This window comes from Malaclemys terrapin, chromosome 1 (genome assembly GCF_027887155.1).
Source record: "Malaclemys terrapin pileata isolate rMalTer1 chromosome 1, rMalTer1.hap1, whole genome shotgun sequence".
In the NCBI taxonomy this organism is placed as follows: Eukaryota; Metazoa; Chordata; order Testudines; family Emydidae; genus Malaclemys; species Malaclemys terrapin.
This window is the reverse complement of record NC_071505.1, coordinates 291,299,911-291,316,695: the sequence shown is the minus strand read 5'-3', so window position 1 is coordinate 291,316,695 and position 16,785 is coordinate 291,299,911. Positions and strand designations below refer to the sequence as shown.

The window sequence follows — 16,785 nt, the reverse complement described above, 5'->3', positions numbered from 1 at the left end:
TGTTCTTAATCTTCTCGGGTGACTTCTCATGGAATTCTGTTGCTCCATCCGGGAAGAGGTCACACTGGCTACTCAGAGGAGTTAGCTCAGTTGCAGGCAGCTGATTGGGGGGGGAAACCTACAGCAGCACTAGTACCATGAATGAATCTTGGATGCCACTGCCCCTCATATTCGCAAACTGACCTAGAGTCCTCACAAAGAGAATTGTGGCACTGGTTTTCTCAAAGGCCAGCAGTGCAGTGAGGCATAAACAGACAGTGATTTTAAGGAAAGCTATATTTCTCAAAGCTGTTTTAACATGGAAAAGGTCTAAGCTGATATTCTCCTTTACATTTCTACGTCCCTCAAATACAGAGATAAGGAAACCAGCATTTTGGCGTAATCTTCAAGTCATTTTGTCCCAACCAGCAGCTTTGAAACGGCATCTATGCTGCAAATACCAATATTTCAAAAGAAAGGAATCTAACATGTGGCAAGCCTTCCAGTTTTACCTTCTAGAGCCACTTCAAGTGACAGCGCTATACAGCATCACCATTATCAAAATAAATAAATAAAACCTATATTATAATACAGACAAATGTTCCATTTTAAAAAATATAAGTTCCAGAAGTCCAGCCCTATTGAACAAACCTGTAATAAACCATTTTTTAAGAACAGTCAATGAAGAACCAGCTTCAACGCTTAGAGTCAAAACAGATTGAGGGAGAAAATATACTAGAAATGAGACGTAAAATGTATCAGTTTGCTTTTTAAATAGTCTTAGATCTTTAATAATGAATATAGATAACTATTTGATCCAGTGTTATGCAGCTATATAGAGCAGCACGTAGCTATTGCACAATATATCTACAGGATTTCCAGTAGAAAGGAACGTATAAAAAGTTCTATCACAGAAGTCCTTGGACATTAATTTTTGGTGCTGGATTCTAACAAATCTTTTGCTTCATTTATTTTTGTTGCTAAGTAGGGAGATCCACCTGAAAAAAGGGAGAAAAAACAGATTTATATCAGTATGAAATACAAAACCATTTAACTTAGAGCATCCCTTTAATTATTGGTGATGTGGTTTATTAGTTTCCTCCCCCTCCAAAAAAAATCATTCATAAGCTTACATGAATATGTCAGAGATAAATTAAACTAGTGGATATTTAAACAGAACAAACATGAAATAAAATCTTAATCACTGTAAAAAATAATGCAGAGCAGCAATCTCCTATTAAAGTGAAGTCCTCATGAAAAGTCTAAAGTTATTCTCTGAAATCATCTTATATTGGCATTTACCTGCAAGATTTAGACTGAGTGCATTGTTCCTGCACCTGTTAAGCAAGGTCAGCTACCCTGATCAGTTCATCTAATGAGAACAGCTAGGATTTCTTACCTCCTCCCCCGGAAATTATTAGAGGCAAAATGTTATAAGTAAACTTTTGATACAGAATATTAAGAACATACACCAAGCCTATTCCATTCTAGATTCAGAGACACAGAAATACCAGCCAAAAAATGTCACATTAAAGCTATTTAAACACGGTATGCCTTCTAACTTCTGGTCCTGAACAGTGTCATTGCTTTACGCTCCATCTAACAATCTGATTACAGTTCAGTGGTCTTTGTGTTTGTTTTTTTACTCTCCCCTTGAGTGCTAACCATCTGCCTACAGTCACCAAAAACAACATTATAAGGTCTGTATCAGTAGCTCATCACTCACTAGAACACACCTCTATCTTTGTACATTAAAATGTGGTTGAAACATCACTGTGCCCTGAACAACCCTTTCCTAAGCATCTGTTCTGATGAATGAAAAAGTATGAATAAAATTTAAGGATACAGAAATGACAAGTATCAGTTCTAGATGCCTGGCAACAGAAGGAGATGGGGCTTCCAAGCCTGGAGGACTTCACTGTGACTTTTAGATCAGGAGTCTAAACCACTACACACTCATTCCCAGATAGGGTTGCCAACCCTACTGGATTCACTGGGGGTCTCCCGGAATCACGCACTTTTTCTCTTGGAGGCTACTGAAGCCAAACAGGGAGATTTTAGGCACTGGAGTCTGGCGGCGGCAACAGGGCTAAGACAGGCTCCCTGCCTGCCCTGGCTTTGCGCTGCTCCCTAAAGCTGCTGGCACGTACCTGTGGCCCCCTTAGCTCTGCTGACCAGGAGCCACCTGAGGTAAGCGCCTCCAGGCTGGAGCCTGCACCCCACACTGCCTCCTGCACCTCAACCCCCTATGACAGCCCGGAGCCCTCTCCTGCACCCAAACTCCCTTCCAGAGCCCATACCCCTCACCCCCTCCTGCACCCCAATCCCCTGCCCCAGGCTCAGACCAGAGCCCCCTCTCACACTCCAAACTCCTCAGAGCCCATACCCCCTCCCGCACACCAACATCCTATCCCAGCCCAGTGAAAGTGAGTGAGGGTGGGGAGAGTAATCAATGGAGGGAGGGGGGATGGAGTGAGTGGGGCAGGGCCTTGGAGAAGGGGCAGGGCAAGGCAAGGGCGTTTGGGTTTGTGTAATTAGACAGTTGGCAACCCTATTCCCAGATCTAATACAGAAACAACTTAGTGAAGTCCATATTTTTTAAGTGTGTGCTGTGTTGTGTGTGTTTGGGGCGGGGAGGGTAGGGGGGAGAATGCCTACCAATACATATGTAAAGTTTTTCTGATAACTGGGGTTTATAAGGAGTGGGGATTACCGAACTGAATGTAGCTTGTCTAGTCCCTTTGAGAGCAGAGGAATGAAAAATAAAATGATAAATTACAAAAAGCAATGCAAGCTAGAGAAATATTAACTATACACTGTTTAAATGCCAAAAGTGAATTTTCTCAAAATAAAGTCAAATTTGCTAGACACATTTTTTGCTACATTTACCTCATTAAGTGCACAACCTATTTCGTTGCCTTCCAATGAGAGAGAAACTGGTATCATGCAAATCAATTATTTGTAATTTTAGTTTCGATACTCAGTGCAACAATTTTTGTGGCTTTCGTTGTGTATATTATTTCTCTAAAAACATTTGATTTTGATTGATTTATTTAAAATTGTGTCTTCAGATCCCATAGTTCTCTCATAACTAGCCTACATAACTGTAGTTTTAATCAGTTTCCATTGTTGTCCTTTTCCCACTAACTCCAATTATCTGCTACAGCTGTGTATTGTCTTAGGCTTCGACCCTGCCACTGGAGCCACATGGGCAGAGCCCTAATGAAGTCAAAGGAGCTCTACGTGGGTATATGGGCCTGCCTGGGTAGATGCAGGATTAGGACCTATGGCCCCAATTCTGCAATTGGTAGTGCACAGGTGGGCTGCAGAGTCTACACAATGCTCTGTTGAAGTCTACAGAGCTCCAGGCAAGTGCAACTGTTGGCTCAGATGCTATCAATTGTGGGAATGGGAGACTTTAGTGTATAGTATCTTCAGAACAGGGATTGTCTTAATATGTGATACAGCACCCAGCCGAAAGGAACCAAGATCCTGATGGGGATCTCTGGGTGCCACAGCAATACAAATGATAATGTTTGTTAATCTAAACTTTTAACATACTGTACACTAAACTGTACCTCTGACCACCATAATATATTACAAATACAACAGAGAATTCCTTTCCTATTTTCAGAGTACAGAGTATACTCACTTTATAGAAAAACAAATTAAAAAGCAGAATGACAGATAACATCTAAGAAGGACTGTTTAGCCATTAGCAATCCAATGAGATAAGATGGCTGAAAGAAAAGTGCTTACTCAACACCTTATATTGCTAGAGGTCAGTTATCTTTTTATTATGATGGTTAGGAAAAAAAGTAATCCTGTAAATCTGTCAACAAGAGATAAAAAACTTCACTTCCCCCTTTTGACTTTTGAAATACAGTGCAATTCTACCATCTGTTACTGAAAAGTAGAAACAGGAATGAACATATGGGCTCTCTTTCTCAAGCAGCTGTAGTGTACTTAAAATTATAATAATAAACCTTTCTGTAAGATAAATTTACATTAAAAACCTGGCCAATTAAAGCAACTGTGCCCAGCTTTACAGTTTTCCAAGATGGGTTTAAGAAATCCAGAATCTGATATATTTAGTGATTATAGCACATGTCCCTCAGAGACTTGTGTGCTCATATATTTATGGCCAGAAAAAAAACAGTTCAAGCATTTTTATGTAACATAAATGGGAACTTCATGGCTAGTGTTTTCCCTTCTTCAAAGCTCCTGGAACACTAACCACTAGTGAAGTGCTGATCTAGAAAATGAGCTCAAAAGGCAGCAGAGTAACCTAGTGCTGCTATTGCACGCGGATCTTGGATATCGGGCGGCTTTATTTATTAGAGAACAACAACAACATATAAAAGCTTAAGTCCCACTACTAAATATACAGCACATATTTTCATGAATTACATAAATGGCTAGCTACAGCCAGTCTAAGTAACTTGAAAGGAGCTCGGAACATGCGCTTTCCACCCAATATTAATGAAAACAACAGTGTACCTTTATCAGGGTGATTCAAAATCATGATTCTCCTATGAGCTGTTCTAATCTTGGCCTTGTCAGCAGATGGACTGTAGAAATAAATTAAAGTGCTTACCATAATTTATAATCTGAATTTGACACTATCAGTTTGCACAGATTTCAAGACAATTTAAAACTAGAGGTTTTCACCATCTTGTGGACAAAACACACAATTGCACCTTTCGGAATGTAACATTTTAATAAGCCTTTTAAGACATTTAAGGAAGTACACTTTTTTTTTAAGCCAGTACAGTGCAGGAATACTGATAGCTTTTGTCTGTTCCAAAACTCAACAGTTGTTGCCACATACACTACAGAGACTGTATCAGCACAGTTGTGTCAGCATAGCTATGCCAGCATTACATTGACAGAAGGGGGTTTTCTGTCAGTGTAGGACCACCACCTCCCTGGATGGCATTAGCTAGGTCAACGGAAGCCCTCTTCCCTCACACCCCTGATCAATGTAGCTATGCTAATATAACTTTTCATTACAGACAAAGCCTTACACAGATTTAACTGTTTTTTCCACCAGTGAACAGGGGGAAATAATCCTTTTCCTGGAAAACGGTTATTTACGACCAATGACAAAATATCTAATATTTGTTGTAACTATGTATCTGTACAGAGTATTATTAAAATATGGCAATATTAAATAATTCCTCATCCTGGTGAGATCAGAAAACTCTGCATTTTTTGTTTTTCCAAAGCTGTTCAATGTGTTACACTCAGGGACATGTCAATTTACAAATGCTACAGAAAGCTGCTTCTTTCAGTGACAGGAAGATAAAATATGTACTTCAACTAAATTAAGTGTGTATCTTACCAGCAAATAGCCACTTATGGAAGCATTGTGCCAGCACAGTAGCAGCGTTCCTTCTGGTGTGCAGAGGAACATTTCTATTTGAATCTGTATGGTTTAGTTTTTTTTAAATTAGTTGACATGGGAAATGTAGCCATCGTTTGCAGCAGCATTTACCACTTCAAGAGAAGCCAGAGGAAGGCAGCTTTTTGTCACCCCATAACACTCTTTAGTGGAGCAACACTTTGTAGTGGTACAAAATTTCACCATAGAAGGCGAATACATACTGCCCTTGCCTTTTCTTTTTAGCCTAAGAGTGGAGGCTAATACATACTTCCACCCCCATTGTCCCCTTTTTAGCCAAAGGCTCCAAGAACCTAACTCCACTATCTGTGCAGGAATACCAGGTCTCAGCCTAACTATATTCTTGTAGGGGACTCCCCTAAATATTGTAATTGTTACTCTTCAATCACAGGAAAAATCAAAGCCTACATATGTTGCAGAAGTGGTGCACAGAACTGCACTAGAGAAGAAAAGGCAATGGGAATAAAAATTAGGTGGTCAGAGGCCCTGAAAATTACATAATAATTGAGAAATAAGATTATTTATATTTAGGGTTACCATATTTCAGCGAGCAAAAAAGAGGACGGGAGGAGCCCCGCTCTAGCCCCGCCCCTGCCCCTCCCACTTCCCGCCCCCCCTGACCTCCCAACCCTCCCCCCGTTCCTTGTCCCCTGACTACCCCCTCCTGGGACCTCTGCCCCTAACTGCCCCCCAGGACTATCTAAGCCTCCCTGCCTCTTGTCCCCTGACTGCCCCAACCTTTATCCACACCCCCACCCCCAGACAGACCCCTGGGACTCCCACGCCCCATCCAACCACTCCCCACCCCCTGACAGCCCCCCCCCAGAACTCCCAACCCATCTAAACCCCTCTGCTCCCTGTCCCCTGACTGCTCCGATCCCTCTCCGCACTCCTGCCCCCTGACAGCCCCCCCCAGAACTCCCAACCCATCTAAACCCCTCTGCTCCCTGTCCCGACTGCTCCGATCCCTCTCCGCACTCCTGCCCCCTGACAGCCCCCCCCAGAACTCCCAACCCATCTAAACCCCTCTGCTCCCTGTCCCCTGACTGCTCCGATCCCTCTCCCCACTCCTGCCCCCCGACAGCTCCCCCCCAGAACTCCCAGCCCCCTACCCCCCCCGCTCCTTGTCCCCTGACTGCCCCCTCCTGGGACCCCTGCTCCTAACTGCCCTCCAGAACCCCACCCCCTACCTAAGACTCCCTGTTCCTTGTCCCCTAACTGCCCCCTCCTAAGACCCCCCCCCCAACTGCCCACCAGGACCCTACCCCCTACCTGTACCCTGACTGCCCAAAACTTTCTCCACTCCCCCCAAAAAGCCCCCCCCCGTTTCTTGACTGCCCCCTCCAGAACCTCCCTGCCCCTTCTCCTGCCCCCCTTACCCTGCTGCTCAGAACAGGGTGTTGGGCTCTGTGCGAGCCGGACACGTGGCTGAGCTCCCCAGCACAACACAAAACCCGGTCCCTGGCCCTGCACAACAAAACCCGGTCCCAGGTCCGGACCGGGTTGCAGGGGAGAGCTGCCCTTGTATCAGCACAAAGTGCTCTCGCTCCCGTTTTGCTACGCTGCATGGCAGAAACCGCTCCCAGTTGCAAAAGGGGAGGGCTGCACTTTGTGCTGAGACACTTGCTCAGAATGCAGGGCGGAGCTCCTCTCCAGCTGCTCCGGAGTCCAGCCCGGGACTTTCCTGCAGCCCTCCCAGCCGCTCACTCTGCTGTGCCGGGGGAGGGGGAAATCCCGGACATTGTGAGTGCTTTACAAATTCCCCCCGGACGCTATTTTTAGCACAAAAAGGAGGACATGTCCGGGTAAATCCGGACGAATGGTAACCCTATTTATATTTCAAATAATTTTTATATCAAACTGTTAAAGATCACAATATACCATTATTTCAACCTATAAAGCGGTTAATAAATAGGCTGCTGTAATCTAGTGGATTGAGCACACAGTTAGAACCAAGTTTAGCTGAGTTCTGTTCCCAGTTCTGCAACTAATTGTGTAACCTGGGACAAGAAATAATCTATATACTCCAGTTACCCCACAGGCGTAGTTCTCATAGGGACAATGATGTTTGCCCACCTTTGTCAGGGGATTTCAGACATATATTGCTAAAGGGCACTAAGTGCAAAGTATTATTAGAATCCAAAAATGAGTATTATTGTATTGTTAAGTTAGAAATTTAAATGCTCAAGAGTTAGGTTATGGCAAAATTGCATTAAAGTAGTGCAGTTCTGCTCTGAAAAATGACTGATAAAATGGCATGTAACATCAAGTTTGCTTAGTTTAACTAGATGTCACTAATCCTGCAAACTCAAAATCCTTTCTTAAACATCACCAGTAAAAAAAAAAGGTTCTGCATTGCAAGTTACACTGCCATGCCTCAATTTCATTAGTGCAACCTTACTCATTACATTCAGGAAGGTTAGACAGAGGTAACTGATTGGCCTTGTACATTTGGTCAGCCATATGTCTCTGGATACACATAGGAACAGATCTGTGGAGTAACATAATGCTATTTTCCAGTCATTTTTCAGAGTATAATCACATTTGAAGGTTGAATACACAACCTCAACTTTGCCCCGTGTGTATGCATTGATTATACAATCTATTGTACTACTTCCGTAATGCAACATCTTAGCATTTTCTACAATCTTAGATTCTATTGTATATTCTTGCTATCTTTTTATTATTTCATACTTATTTTTATTGATTTATACACTATGCAATTTTTCTAGCTAACATATCAATACTTTTGTCACCACTTACATACCACATATTAAAATAATATAAAGATTTCCTTTGGAGAACAAAAATCTTTATTTTATCTGGTAAGTTGTCTTGTAGAGAAAACAGTATGTACATTTTGAGTCTCTCTCATCTAGAACTAGCTAACTTACAATTCTCATTGGACTTATTCTGTAAATATGGAAAGTTCAGGACGTTTGCGTGATACAGGGGGAGCTGGTAGCATCTACTATATTTAGATTTCCTAACATTTTCCATTATAAAGGTTCTTGTGTACTTCTCTTTGAAAAGCTCTCACAACTCCATTGTTTCCAGCAGGCTTTTGCTATTTGGCAGAGAAGTGTCTTTTATTTGTCCAATTTCCCTCCTCATGGGCATCACCTAGAGACAAGAGTTCCCCCAACTCCCAAGGTGATGAGGAGACAGCCAGGCTAGGCTTTCCCAAACCACCCTCTGGCCCCAGGAACCTATTCCCCTTCTCTCCATATGGAGCAGAGGCTTCCCAAACTTGAGGTAGAGGCGATAGGGAAGGAAAGAGAGAGAGAGAGAGAGAGTGTGTGTGTCAGTTTGTAATTCTACTGTTGATAATTCTGAGATTCTATTGTACTGTTCTCCAGCATACACAAAAGCAGCACACGAAGTACTACAAGATGCTACATGCGCAGACTATCTAAGATCATTGGAAAGTGGCATTTGAGATGTGATCACATATTTAACACTTTCAAAATACTTATACACAACAATGTATGTAATAAGCATCACCCACAAGAAATGAGTCAGTTTTAATGTCCTGAACTCTCTCAGAACCATCAAAATATGCACATACAAAAACTAAGTAGGCACTGATCTTAGTACTGTAACCTTTGTATTTCTTTATGTGCATCATCATATCACTGGGGCACATGATATGATGATACACATAAAGAAATACAAATTCAGCATTCATGTCACACTCTCCGTCAGTACTCGGCCTGAGCCGGGGAAGCTAATGATCCAACCAGCAGACCAAATTCAGTGATGAATCCTGGTCACATGCCACCCAAGTCACATTGTGCATACGCTAAAGAAGAAGGTCATATCACTTCTAAATTCAACTACATTCTGAGGCAGGGACCATTTCTTTGTATTTATTCTCTAAAGCACTAGTATGTGTTAGGCATTACATAAATAATAAAAAGAGGCACTGATAAGGGTGTGCATTCAGATGTAGCTTTTGCATTTCCTAACTTCTGAGCAAATTACATTAATTGGTTGCGTATGTTAATCTCCTTTTAAAAAATTATCCAGGGTTTTTGGGCTAGTCAAATTTGCAAGACTTCCTTCTACAGTGGGAAGAAGCCTGATGGGCCAGATGCACTTTACCAAGTCTGCTTGTACTGGCACTCCCTTTACTCCCTGGTCCTCCTGAGCAATCTCCTCTTGTGGCACTATATTTAAATGCAGAGTCAGTGAAATCTATCTACCCAGACTTTTTTAAATTTGAAAACTGTCTATGCAGACATTAGCTATGCTGCTAAATAATTAAAGGCCCAATCCTACAAATATGCATGAGTAACTATTTACATATGTAGTCCCATTCAAATGTGGTGTTTGCAGGATTGGGCCACAGATACTAAAAACTATCATAGCTGGAGATGAGAGCACAAGTTACGAACTACTGAAAATAAAGGTTTATGATTTAAGTCTTGTTACCTTCGCTACAGCAGATGTTACCTCAGCTAACATAGAGCCTACCATAATAATACTTCACTTATAATGCCTTCCTCATAAATCTCAAATTGAATTAAGCCCCAGAACCATTGTGAGCTAAGGATTTCCTTTTTACAGACGACAAAGATGAGGGACAGAGATTAAAATAACTTGCCAGAAGTCACAGAAATTTTATGCCACAGAATAGGGAATCACAAGACCCAAGCACAATACCATTTTTCTTCCCTGATTATGGAGACGCCAGTTACTGCTCCATAGTTAATGCTGAGTTCCATTTTGCATTTAAAGTACAGATTAATCCTGTTTTACGTCCACAGCCTCCACAAAATTATTGTTTAATTTTGGGGGCACAGAATGGATTTTCTGAGAATTTACGAGTCTGATAATTAGTGTAAGTTAAAAATTCATTAAAATTAACCTCTAAGAAATTTAGCATCTGTCAGTGTTTGTCCCAAATGATCTTAGTAATGGAACAACACAGACTCTTCAGATTATCCACTGAGTTAATTTTTGTTGAAATTTTGTGCATAAATTATGTTAGAAGAAATTAGGTTGTATTTAAGCTATATTAATAATGTGTGTTGTATCCAATTGTTACATTTATAAAAACTACACACAAGGTCCAGTTAACAGCTCAGTTAACGTGTAAGTGGGGCTTTGTGACAGAGATAACTCAACAAATCACAACCGTTTCCCTACAGCTAATTTGCATGCATCATTTTGATTAGTTATAGTGAGTCAGTGCTATGAGGAAAACTGGACACATTCAAAATAAGGCTGTCAAATGATTAAAAAAGTTAATCGCGATTAATTGTAAAAAAATTAATCGCACAATTAATCACACTGTTAATAATAGAATACTATTTATTCACGTAGTTTTGGATATTTTCTACATTTTCAAATATATTGATTAAGAACATAAGAATGGCTCTGTTGGGTCAGACCAAAGGTCCATCTAGCCCAGTATCCTGTCTTCTGACAGTGGCCAGTGCCAGGTGCCCCAGAGAGAACAAACAGAACCGGTAATCAAGTGATCCATCCCCTGTCGCTCATTCCCAGCTTCTGGCAAACAGAGGTTAGGGACACCATTCCTGCCCATCCTGGCTAATAGCCATTGATGGACCTATCCTCCATGAATTTATCTTGTTCTTTTTTGAACCCTGTTATGGTCTTGGCCTTCACAACATCCTCTGACAAGGAGTTCCACGGGTTGACTGTGCGTTGTGTGAAGAAATACTTCCTTTTATTTGTTTTAAACCTGCTGCCTATTAATTTCATTTGGTGACCCCTAGTTCTTGTGTTGAGAAGTAGTAAACACTTCCTTATCTACTTTCTCTACACCAGTCATGATTTTATAGACCTCAATCATATCTCCCCTTAGCAGTCACTTTTTCAAGCTGAAAAGTCCCAGTCTTATTATTTTTCCTCATACAGAAGCCGTTCCATACCCCTAATAATTTTTGTTGCCCTTTTCTGAACCTTTTCCAATTCCAATAGATCAATTACAACACAGACTACAAAGTGTACACTGCTCACTTTGTATTTATTTGTACTGTAAAAAACAAAAGTAATAGTATTTTTCAATTCACCTAATACGAGTACTGTAGTGCAATCTCTTTATAATAAAGTTGAACTTACAAATGTAGAATTATGTACAAAAAAATTACTGAATTCAAAAGTAAAACAATGTAAAATTTTAGAGCCTACAAGTCCACTCAGTCCCACTTCTTATTCAGCCAATTGCTCAGTTTGTTTACATTTATAGGAGATAATGCTGCCCACTTCTTGTTTACAATATCACCTGAAAGTGAGAACAGACGTTCGCATGGCAACGTCATAGCTGGCTTCGCAAGATATTTATGTGCCAGATGCACTAAAGATTCATATGTTACTCCTGAGGGCATTCTGTGCCAAAAAATTAAAAATTCTGCGCACAATATTTTAAAATTCTGCATGTTTTATTTGTCAATATATAAATGCAGAGGCTCCAGCATGGCAGTGGGGAACACAGGCCACTGGCTGCACAAAGGTGGGAGATCACCCTGCAACTCCTCCATCCCTGGGACATGGACTCAGCGGTGAGGCTGCACCCGACCCTGACACAGCACAATGCCCTAGAAACACCCTAGGACCTTGCTCCTCTGAGCCAGGTGCGGGGCAGGCAGACTCAACCAAGCAGGATCCAAGTGTAGAGGGGCTCAGTGTGGGGGGATCCAGGTGTGGAGTGAGAAGATTCTGTGTGGGACAATCTGAGTGCAGGCAGCTCAGTAAGGTGTCTAGTTGTGGGGGTATCTGGATGCACGGAGGCTCGTTGAGGGGCTCCAGGTGCAGGGGCAACGAGACTCTGCAGGGGCTTCCAGGTGAAAAGTGGTTGGGGTTCAGCGCAGGGGTCTGGGTGTGGGGGAGTGGGGCCTGGGTGTAGCTAGTTGGGGGCTCAGTGGCGTGGGGGTCTGGAGGTGGGGGCTCAGGGTGGTGCAGGGGTGGAGCATCAGGGAGGGGGTTTGAGTGCAGGGAGCTTAGTAGGGAGTGGTCTGGAGGCAGGGGGTCTGGGTGCAGGGGGTCCCCAGGTGCAGGGGTTGAGGTTCAATGGGGTTTTCGGGTATGTAGAGCTAGGGAGGTTCTGGACGCTAGACGGGGGTGCGTGGGTATAGGAGGTCTGGATGGGGGAGCAGCTCCCTGTAAAATGACCCCTTCCCCAGTCCTCTCCTGCCTTCAGCCCAGACAGGACTAGTAGCTGATCCCAGATCAGGGTAGGAACCACTGGCTGGGGTGTCCCAAACCCCGTGGTGATTTACCTCTCTGCTGGCTGCTCCGGGTGCCTGAAACGATGCATCTGTGCTGCTAGGGAGTGGTGCGTGACTGCTCTTGCAGCTTCCCTTTGCTTCCCTGTCAGAAAGTCATTTTTCTGTGGGGAAGCAAATACATTTGCAGGCGATATGAATTCTGCACACATGCAGTGACACAAAATTCCTCCAGGAGTAATAGATCCCTTCCTGCTTCAACCACCATTCCAGAGGATGTGTGTCCATGCTGCTAATGGGTTCTGCTCGATAACTATCCAAACAAACAGTGTGGACCAATCCCACTTTCATCATCTGAGTCAGATGCCAGCAGCAGAAGGTTAATTTTCTTTTCGGTGGTTCAGGTTCTATAGTTTCTGCATTGGAGTATTGCTCTTTTAAGACTTCTGAAAGCAAGCTTCACACCTTGTCCCATTTTGGAATGTACCTCAGATGCTTAAACCTTGGGTCGAGTGATGTAGCTATCTTTAAAAATCTCACTTTGGTACCTTCTTTGCATTTTGTCAAATCTGCAGTGAAAGTGTTCTTAAAAGGAACAACATGTGCTGGGTCATCATCCAAGACTGCTATAACAAGGAATATATGGCAGAATGTGGGTAAAACAGAGTAGGAGATATACAATTCTCCCCCAAGGAATTCAGCCACAAATTTAATTCATGCATTATTTTTTTAATGAGCATCATCAGCATGGAAGCACGTCCTCTGGAATGGTGGCCGAAGCATGAAGGGAGATATGAATGTTTAGCATACTGCACGTAAATACCTTGCAATGCTGGCTACAAAAGTGCCATGTGAACGCCTGTTATCACTTTCAGGTGACACTGTAAATAAGAAGCGGGCAGCATTATCTCTCGTAAATATAAACAAACTTGTTTGTCTTAGCGATTGACTGAACAAAAAGTAGGACTGAGTGGACCTGTACGCTCTAAAGTTTTACATTGCTTTGTTTTTGAGTGCAGTTAAGTAACAACAACAAAAAAAATCTACATTTGTAAGTTGCACTTTCACCATAAAGAGATTGCACTACAGTACCTGTCTGAGGTGAATTGAAAAATTCTATTTATTTTCTTTACCATTTTTACAGTACAAATATTTGTAATAAAAACAACAATATAAAGTGAACACTGTCTACTTTGTATGCTGTATTGAAAATGAAATCAATATATTTAAAAATGTAGAAAAACAAAGAATATTTAATAAATTTCAATTGGGTATTCTATTGTTTAACAGTGCGATTAAAACTGCAATTAATCGTGATTAATTTTTTTAGTTAATCACGCGAGTTAACTGCAATTCATCGACAGCCCTAATTCAAAATTCTTGTTGGCAGATTAAGGAGAAGTGACAATTGGGACAAGTAAAAGTTCTATGACCACATACTGGCTGGGGCATCAGTACTTTAAAAGGCTCCCCACAGGATGGCATTCTTGCCTTTTCTCCACTACACACTAAGATAGTACTAACTGGGGAAACAAGCAGAGCATAAAGGATACCTTTAAAGTGCATAGACATTGGAATTATGGGGCTGGGATCTCCCATCCCTCCTTTACATAGCACCTGTTCTCTAATGCAGACCTCTAAAACAACAATTCAACTGCAAATTAAGGTCCAGAATCACCAGTACATCGACTGCTATGAACTGTTCTGTCAAAGTAAACCAACTTTAAAGCCATCTAAATGGACCAGTAAGCTCTAGCTGCAATGCACTACTCTGGTGTACCAGTGAATTTGCCCATAAGTTTAATTTTAATAAGTGATTTAAGGTTGCTAATGCATTTCTTCAAGTCACCCAAAATACCACATGGTACCATTCTCTTTGGGTTTCTTGTTTAGGGTGCATGTATAAAATATCTATTTTCAAAACCTAAGGAAATTGCAAGACAAAAAATACATCAAGGACGACATAATTTTGGGGTATATCAGTTAAAGACCCTTACAGGAATGTTGTAATTAACTTTAAATGTAACCTTAACTCTCAATTGCCTGGATTAATAAGCATTAGATAGGCATCATTACAACACTCCTGTAACTAAAGTCTAATTAATGTTAAGGTTACACAAACAAAAATCCAAACATGTTAACACATTGAACTGCACAGTTAGGTGAACCAAACAATTTTAACTCTGGCCTATAGCGACTTCCTGCAATAATCATGCAATTATGATTAAGACATTTTAGCATTTGTGGCCCCCGATTAGATTAGATTAAACTATTTTTAAAGACATTCAGGGCTCCCCCTACTCTTTTCTCCCTTCCTGGAGTTTCTATTGGGAAGAATAAAGGTGGTTTGTGTGCCTTAGTTGTGCATTTCCATATGTTAAAAGAAATCCACACATGTTTAAGCAGGAGCGGCGCCAGGGTTTTTGGCGCCCTAGGCAGGGGTCCTTCCGCGCTCCCAGTCTCTGCAGCAATTCTGCGGCGGGGGAGTCCTTCCACGCTCCCGGTCTTCGGGGCACTTCGGCGGCAGGTCCCGGAGCTAGTGAAGGACCCGCCGCAGAATTGCTGCCGAAGACCCAGAGCACAGAAGGACCCCCCGCCGCCGAATTGCTGCCAAGGGTGCCCTAGGCAAGCGCCTAGGTCGCCTAATGGAAGCGCCAGCCCTGTGTTTAAGTCTAATCTTAACTCTTAATTGCCTGGGTTTGTAATGCTTGGTATTGGTCATAAACATAATATCCCTGTAATGTGTTTCACCCTTAAGTTACACATGCCTACACTCACCGTTAAATTCATCCTAATACACTGTATTGCATCCTCAACTCCTTTAACCACAATAAAAAAAAGATGTGAAGAGAGATTACACATACATTTGAAATGACAGACTCAATGGAATTGCTTTCTGCATTACCGATGCATTAATACAATCCACAGTATTGTAAATCTTTATTTTGTAGTGAGATCAACATAGATGATCATGTTGATCAGCATAGTATGTGCTGTTCTGATTTATATTTACAGCATTTGCCCTCTACTGCTGTAAGGGGCCTGAAGGCATGACGAAAGTTGCATGGTTGCTCATTTTATTGTATTTTTTTTCCAACCAAAATACAGTCTTAGAATGGCATATGGAACACAATTTTTTTTAACAAGTTACAACTGTGAGCACCATACAGCCCTATTCTTTCACCTTACATTTCTCCATTCAGTCTGGTGATAGAACAGAAACAGTATTAATGCAGCACACCTACCTTACGCCTAAAATAAGACTCGCTTCTCGTCTACTCATTTTCTGTTCAAATCCTCCTTTATAGTAGGATGAAAAACTCTATGGGGGGAGTAGAAGGGGGAGGAGGGAAGAGAGAGAGAGAGAGAGAGAGAGAGGGGAAAATCATTAGTTCCAGGTACATAGGTGTCATGATCTCAATGCTATTCTATTACCTTAGCAAGGTTGATTGGCATTTGATTAGAATTCATTTCAAGTGATGAAACTACTGAAAAACAAATATGGTTTAAAAGGAACTCTGTCGAACACTGAAAATCTGACCTCTTAAAAGTTACAGTTTGTGTTTTTACAGTGTCCCACTGATAATGAAAGACATTAATTGTTGCAGCCATTGATTTGTAGGGTTGAGAGTCTCCCTGCCCTTTGGCAGGGGAACCCTAATTGTCTAAATGCTGGGTAGAATGAAATTGCACATGAGCACTGCCCTGGGCTTCATGTGCACACAAATTCATACTGACAACTTCCGCTGCCAATTGGGATTATTTGCTGTTTCTTTTCCCAGATCAGAAACTGAGATTTTAACCACTGTTTAAAACAACTGAAAGAGAAAATTTGTTTTGGAGAGTGAGGTGTGGTGAATTTTTTAAAAGCAAAAAATATAGTTGTCCAGGGAAGGGAGTGAGGATAAAACTGGTGCCTATCAACCATGTGTTAAAATAAATTATTAAAATAGCCACTTACACTAACTAAAGAGATCAGTGTTGTTGTTGTTTTTTTAAATAAAAAGAATTAGGGACTAGTCCAGCATCACACAGCCTCAGCCCTCTGAGTCAAACAAGCCCCAGAGACAACAGATGTAGTTCCAAGACAGCCTGACTATTGGGAGCTGGAGCCCAGAAGTCAGTTAAGAAGACTGAAGTTTTGTTAACTGCCAAATTTATCAACAAGTAAGCTTTACAAAAAGTAAGCTTCATCCTTTTATCATCTAA

At 41.7% G+C, this 16,785-nt stretch overlaps 1 protein-coding gene across 1 annotated transcript in view; it reads right to left on the bottom strand.

Moving 5' to 3' along the window:
* Positions 1 to 737: 737 nt before the first annotated feature.
* DNAJC15 (DnaJ heat shock protein family (Hsp40) member C15) overlaps positions 738 to 16,785 on the bottom strand; it is a 44,125-nt gene continuing 28,077 nt past the window's right edge. Inside the window, exons 4-6 of the mRNA XM_054014033.1 lie at positions 15,822 to 15,898; positions 4,480 to 4,550; positions 738 to 977 (exon numbers count right to left, since the gene is read on the bottom strand). Coding sequence (XP_053870008.1) covers positions 907 to 977; positions 4,480 to 4,550; positions 15,822 to 15,898 — 219 coding nt within the window. The 3' untranslated portion in view covers positions 738 to 906. The remainder of the gene's footprint in view (positions 978 to 4,479; positions 4,551 to 15,821; positions 15,899 to 16,785) is intronic.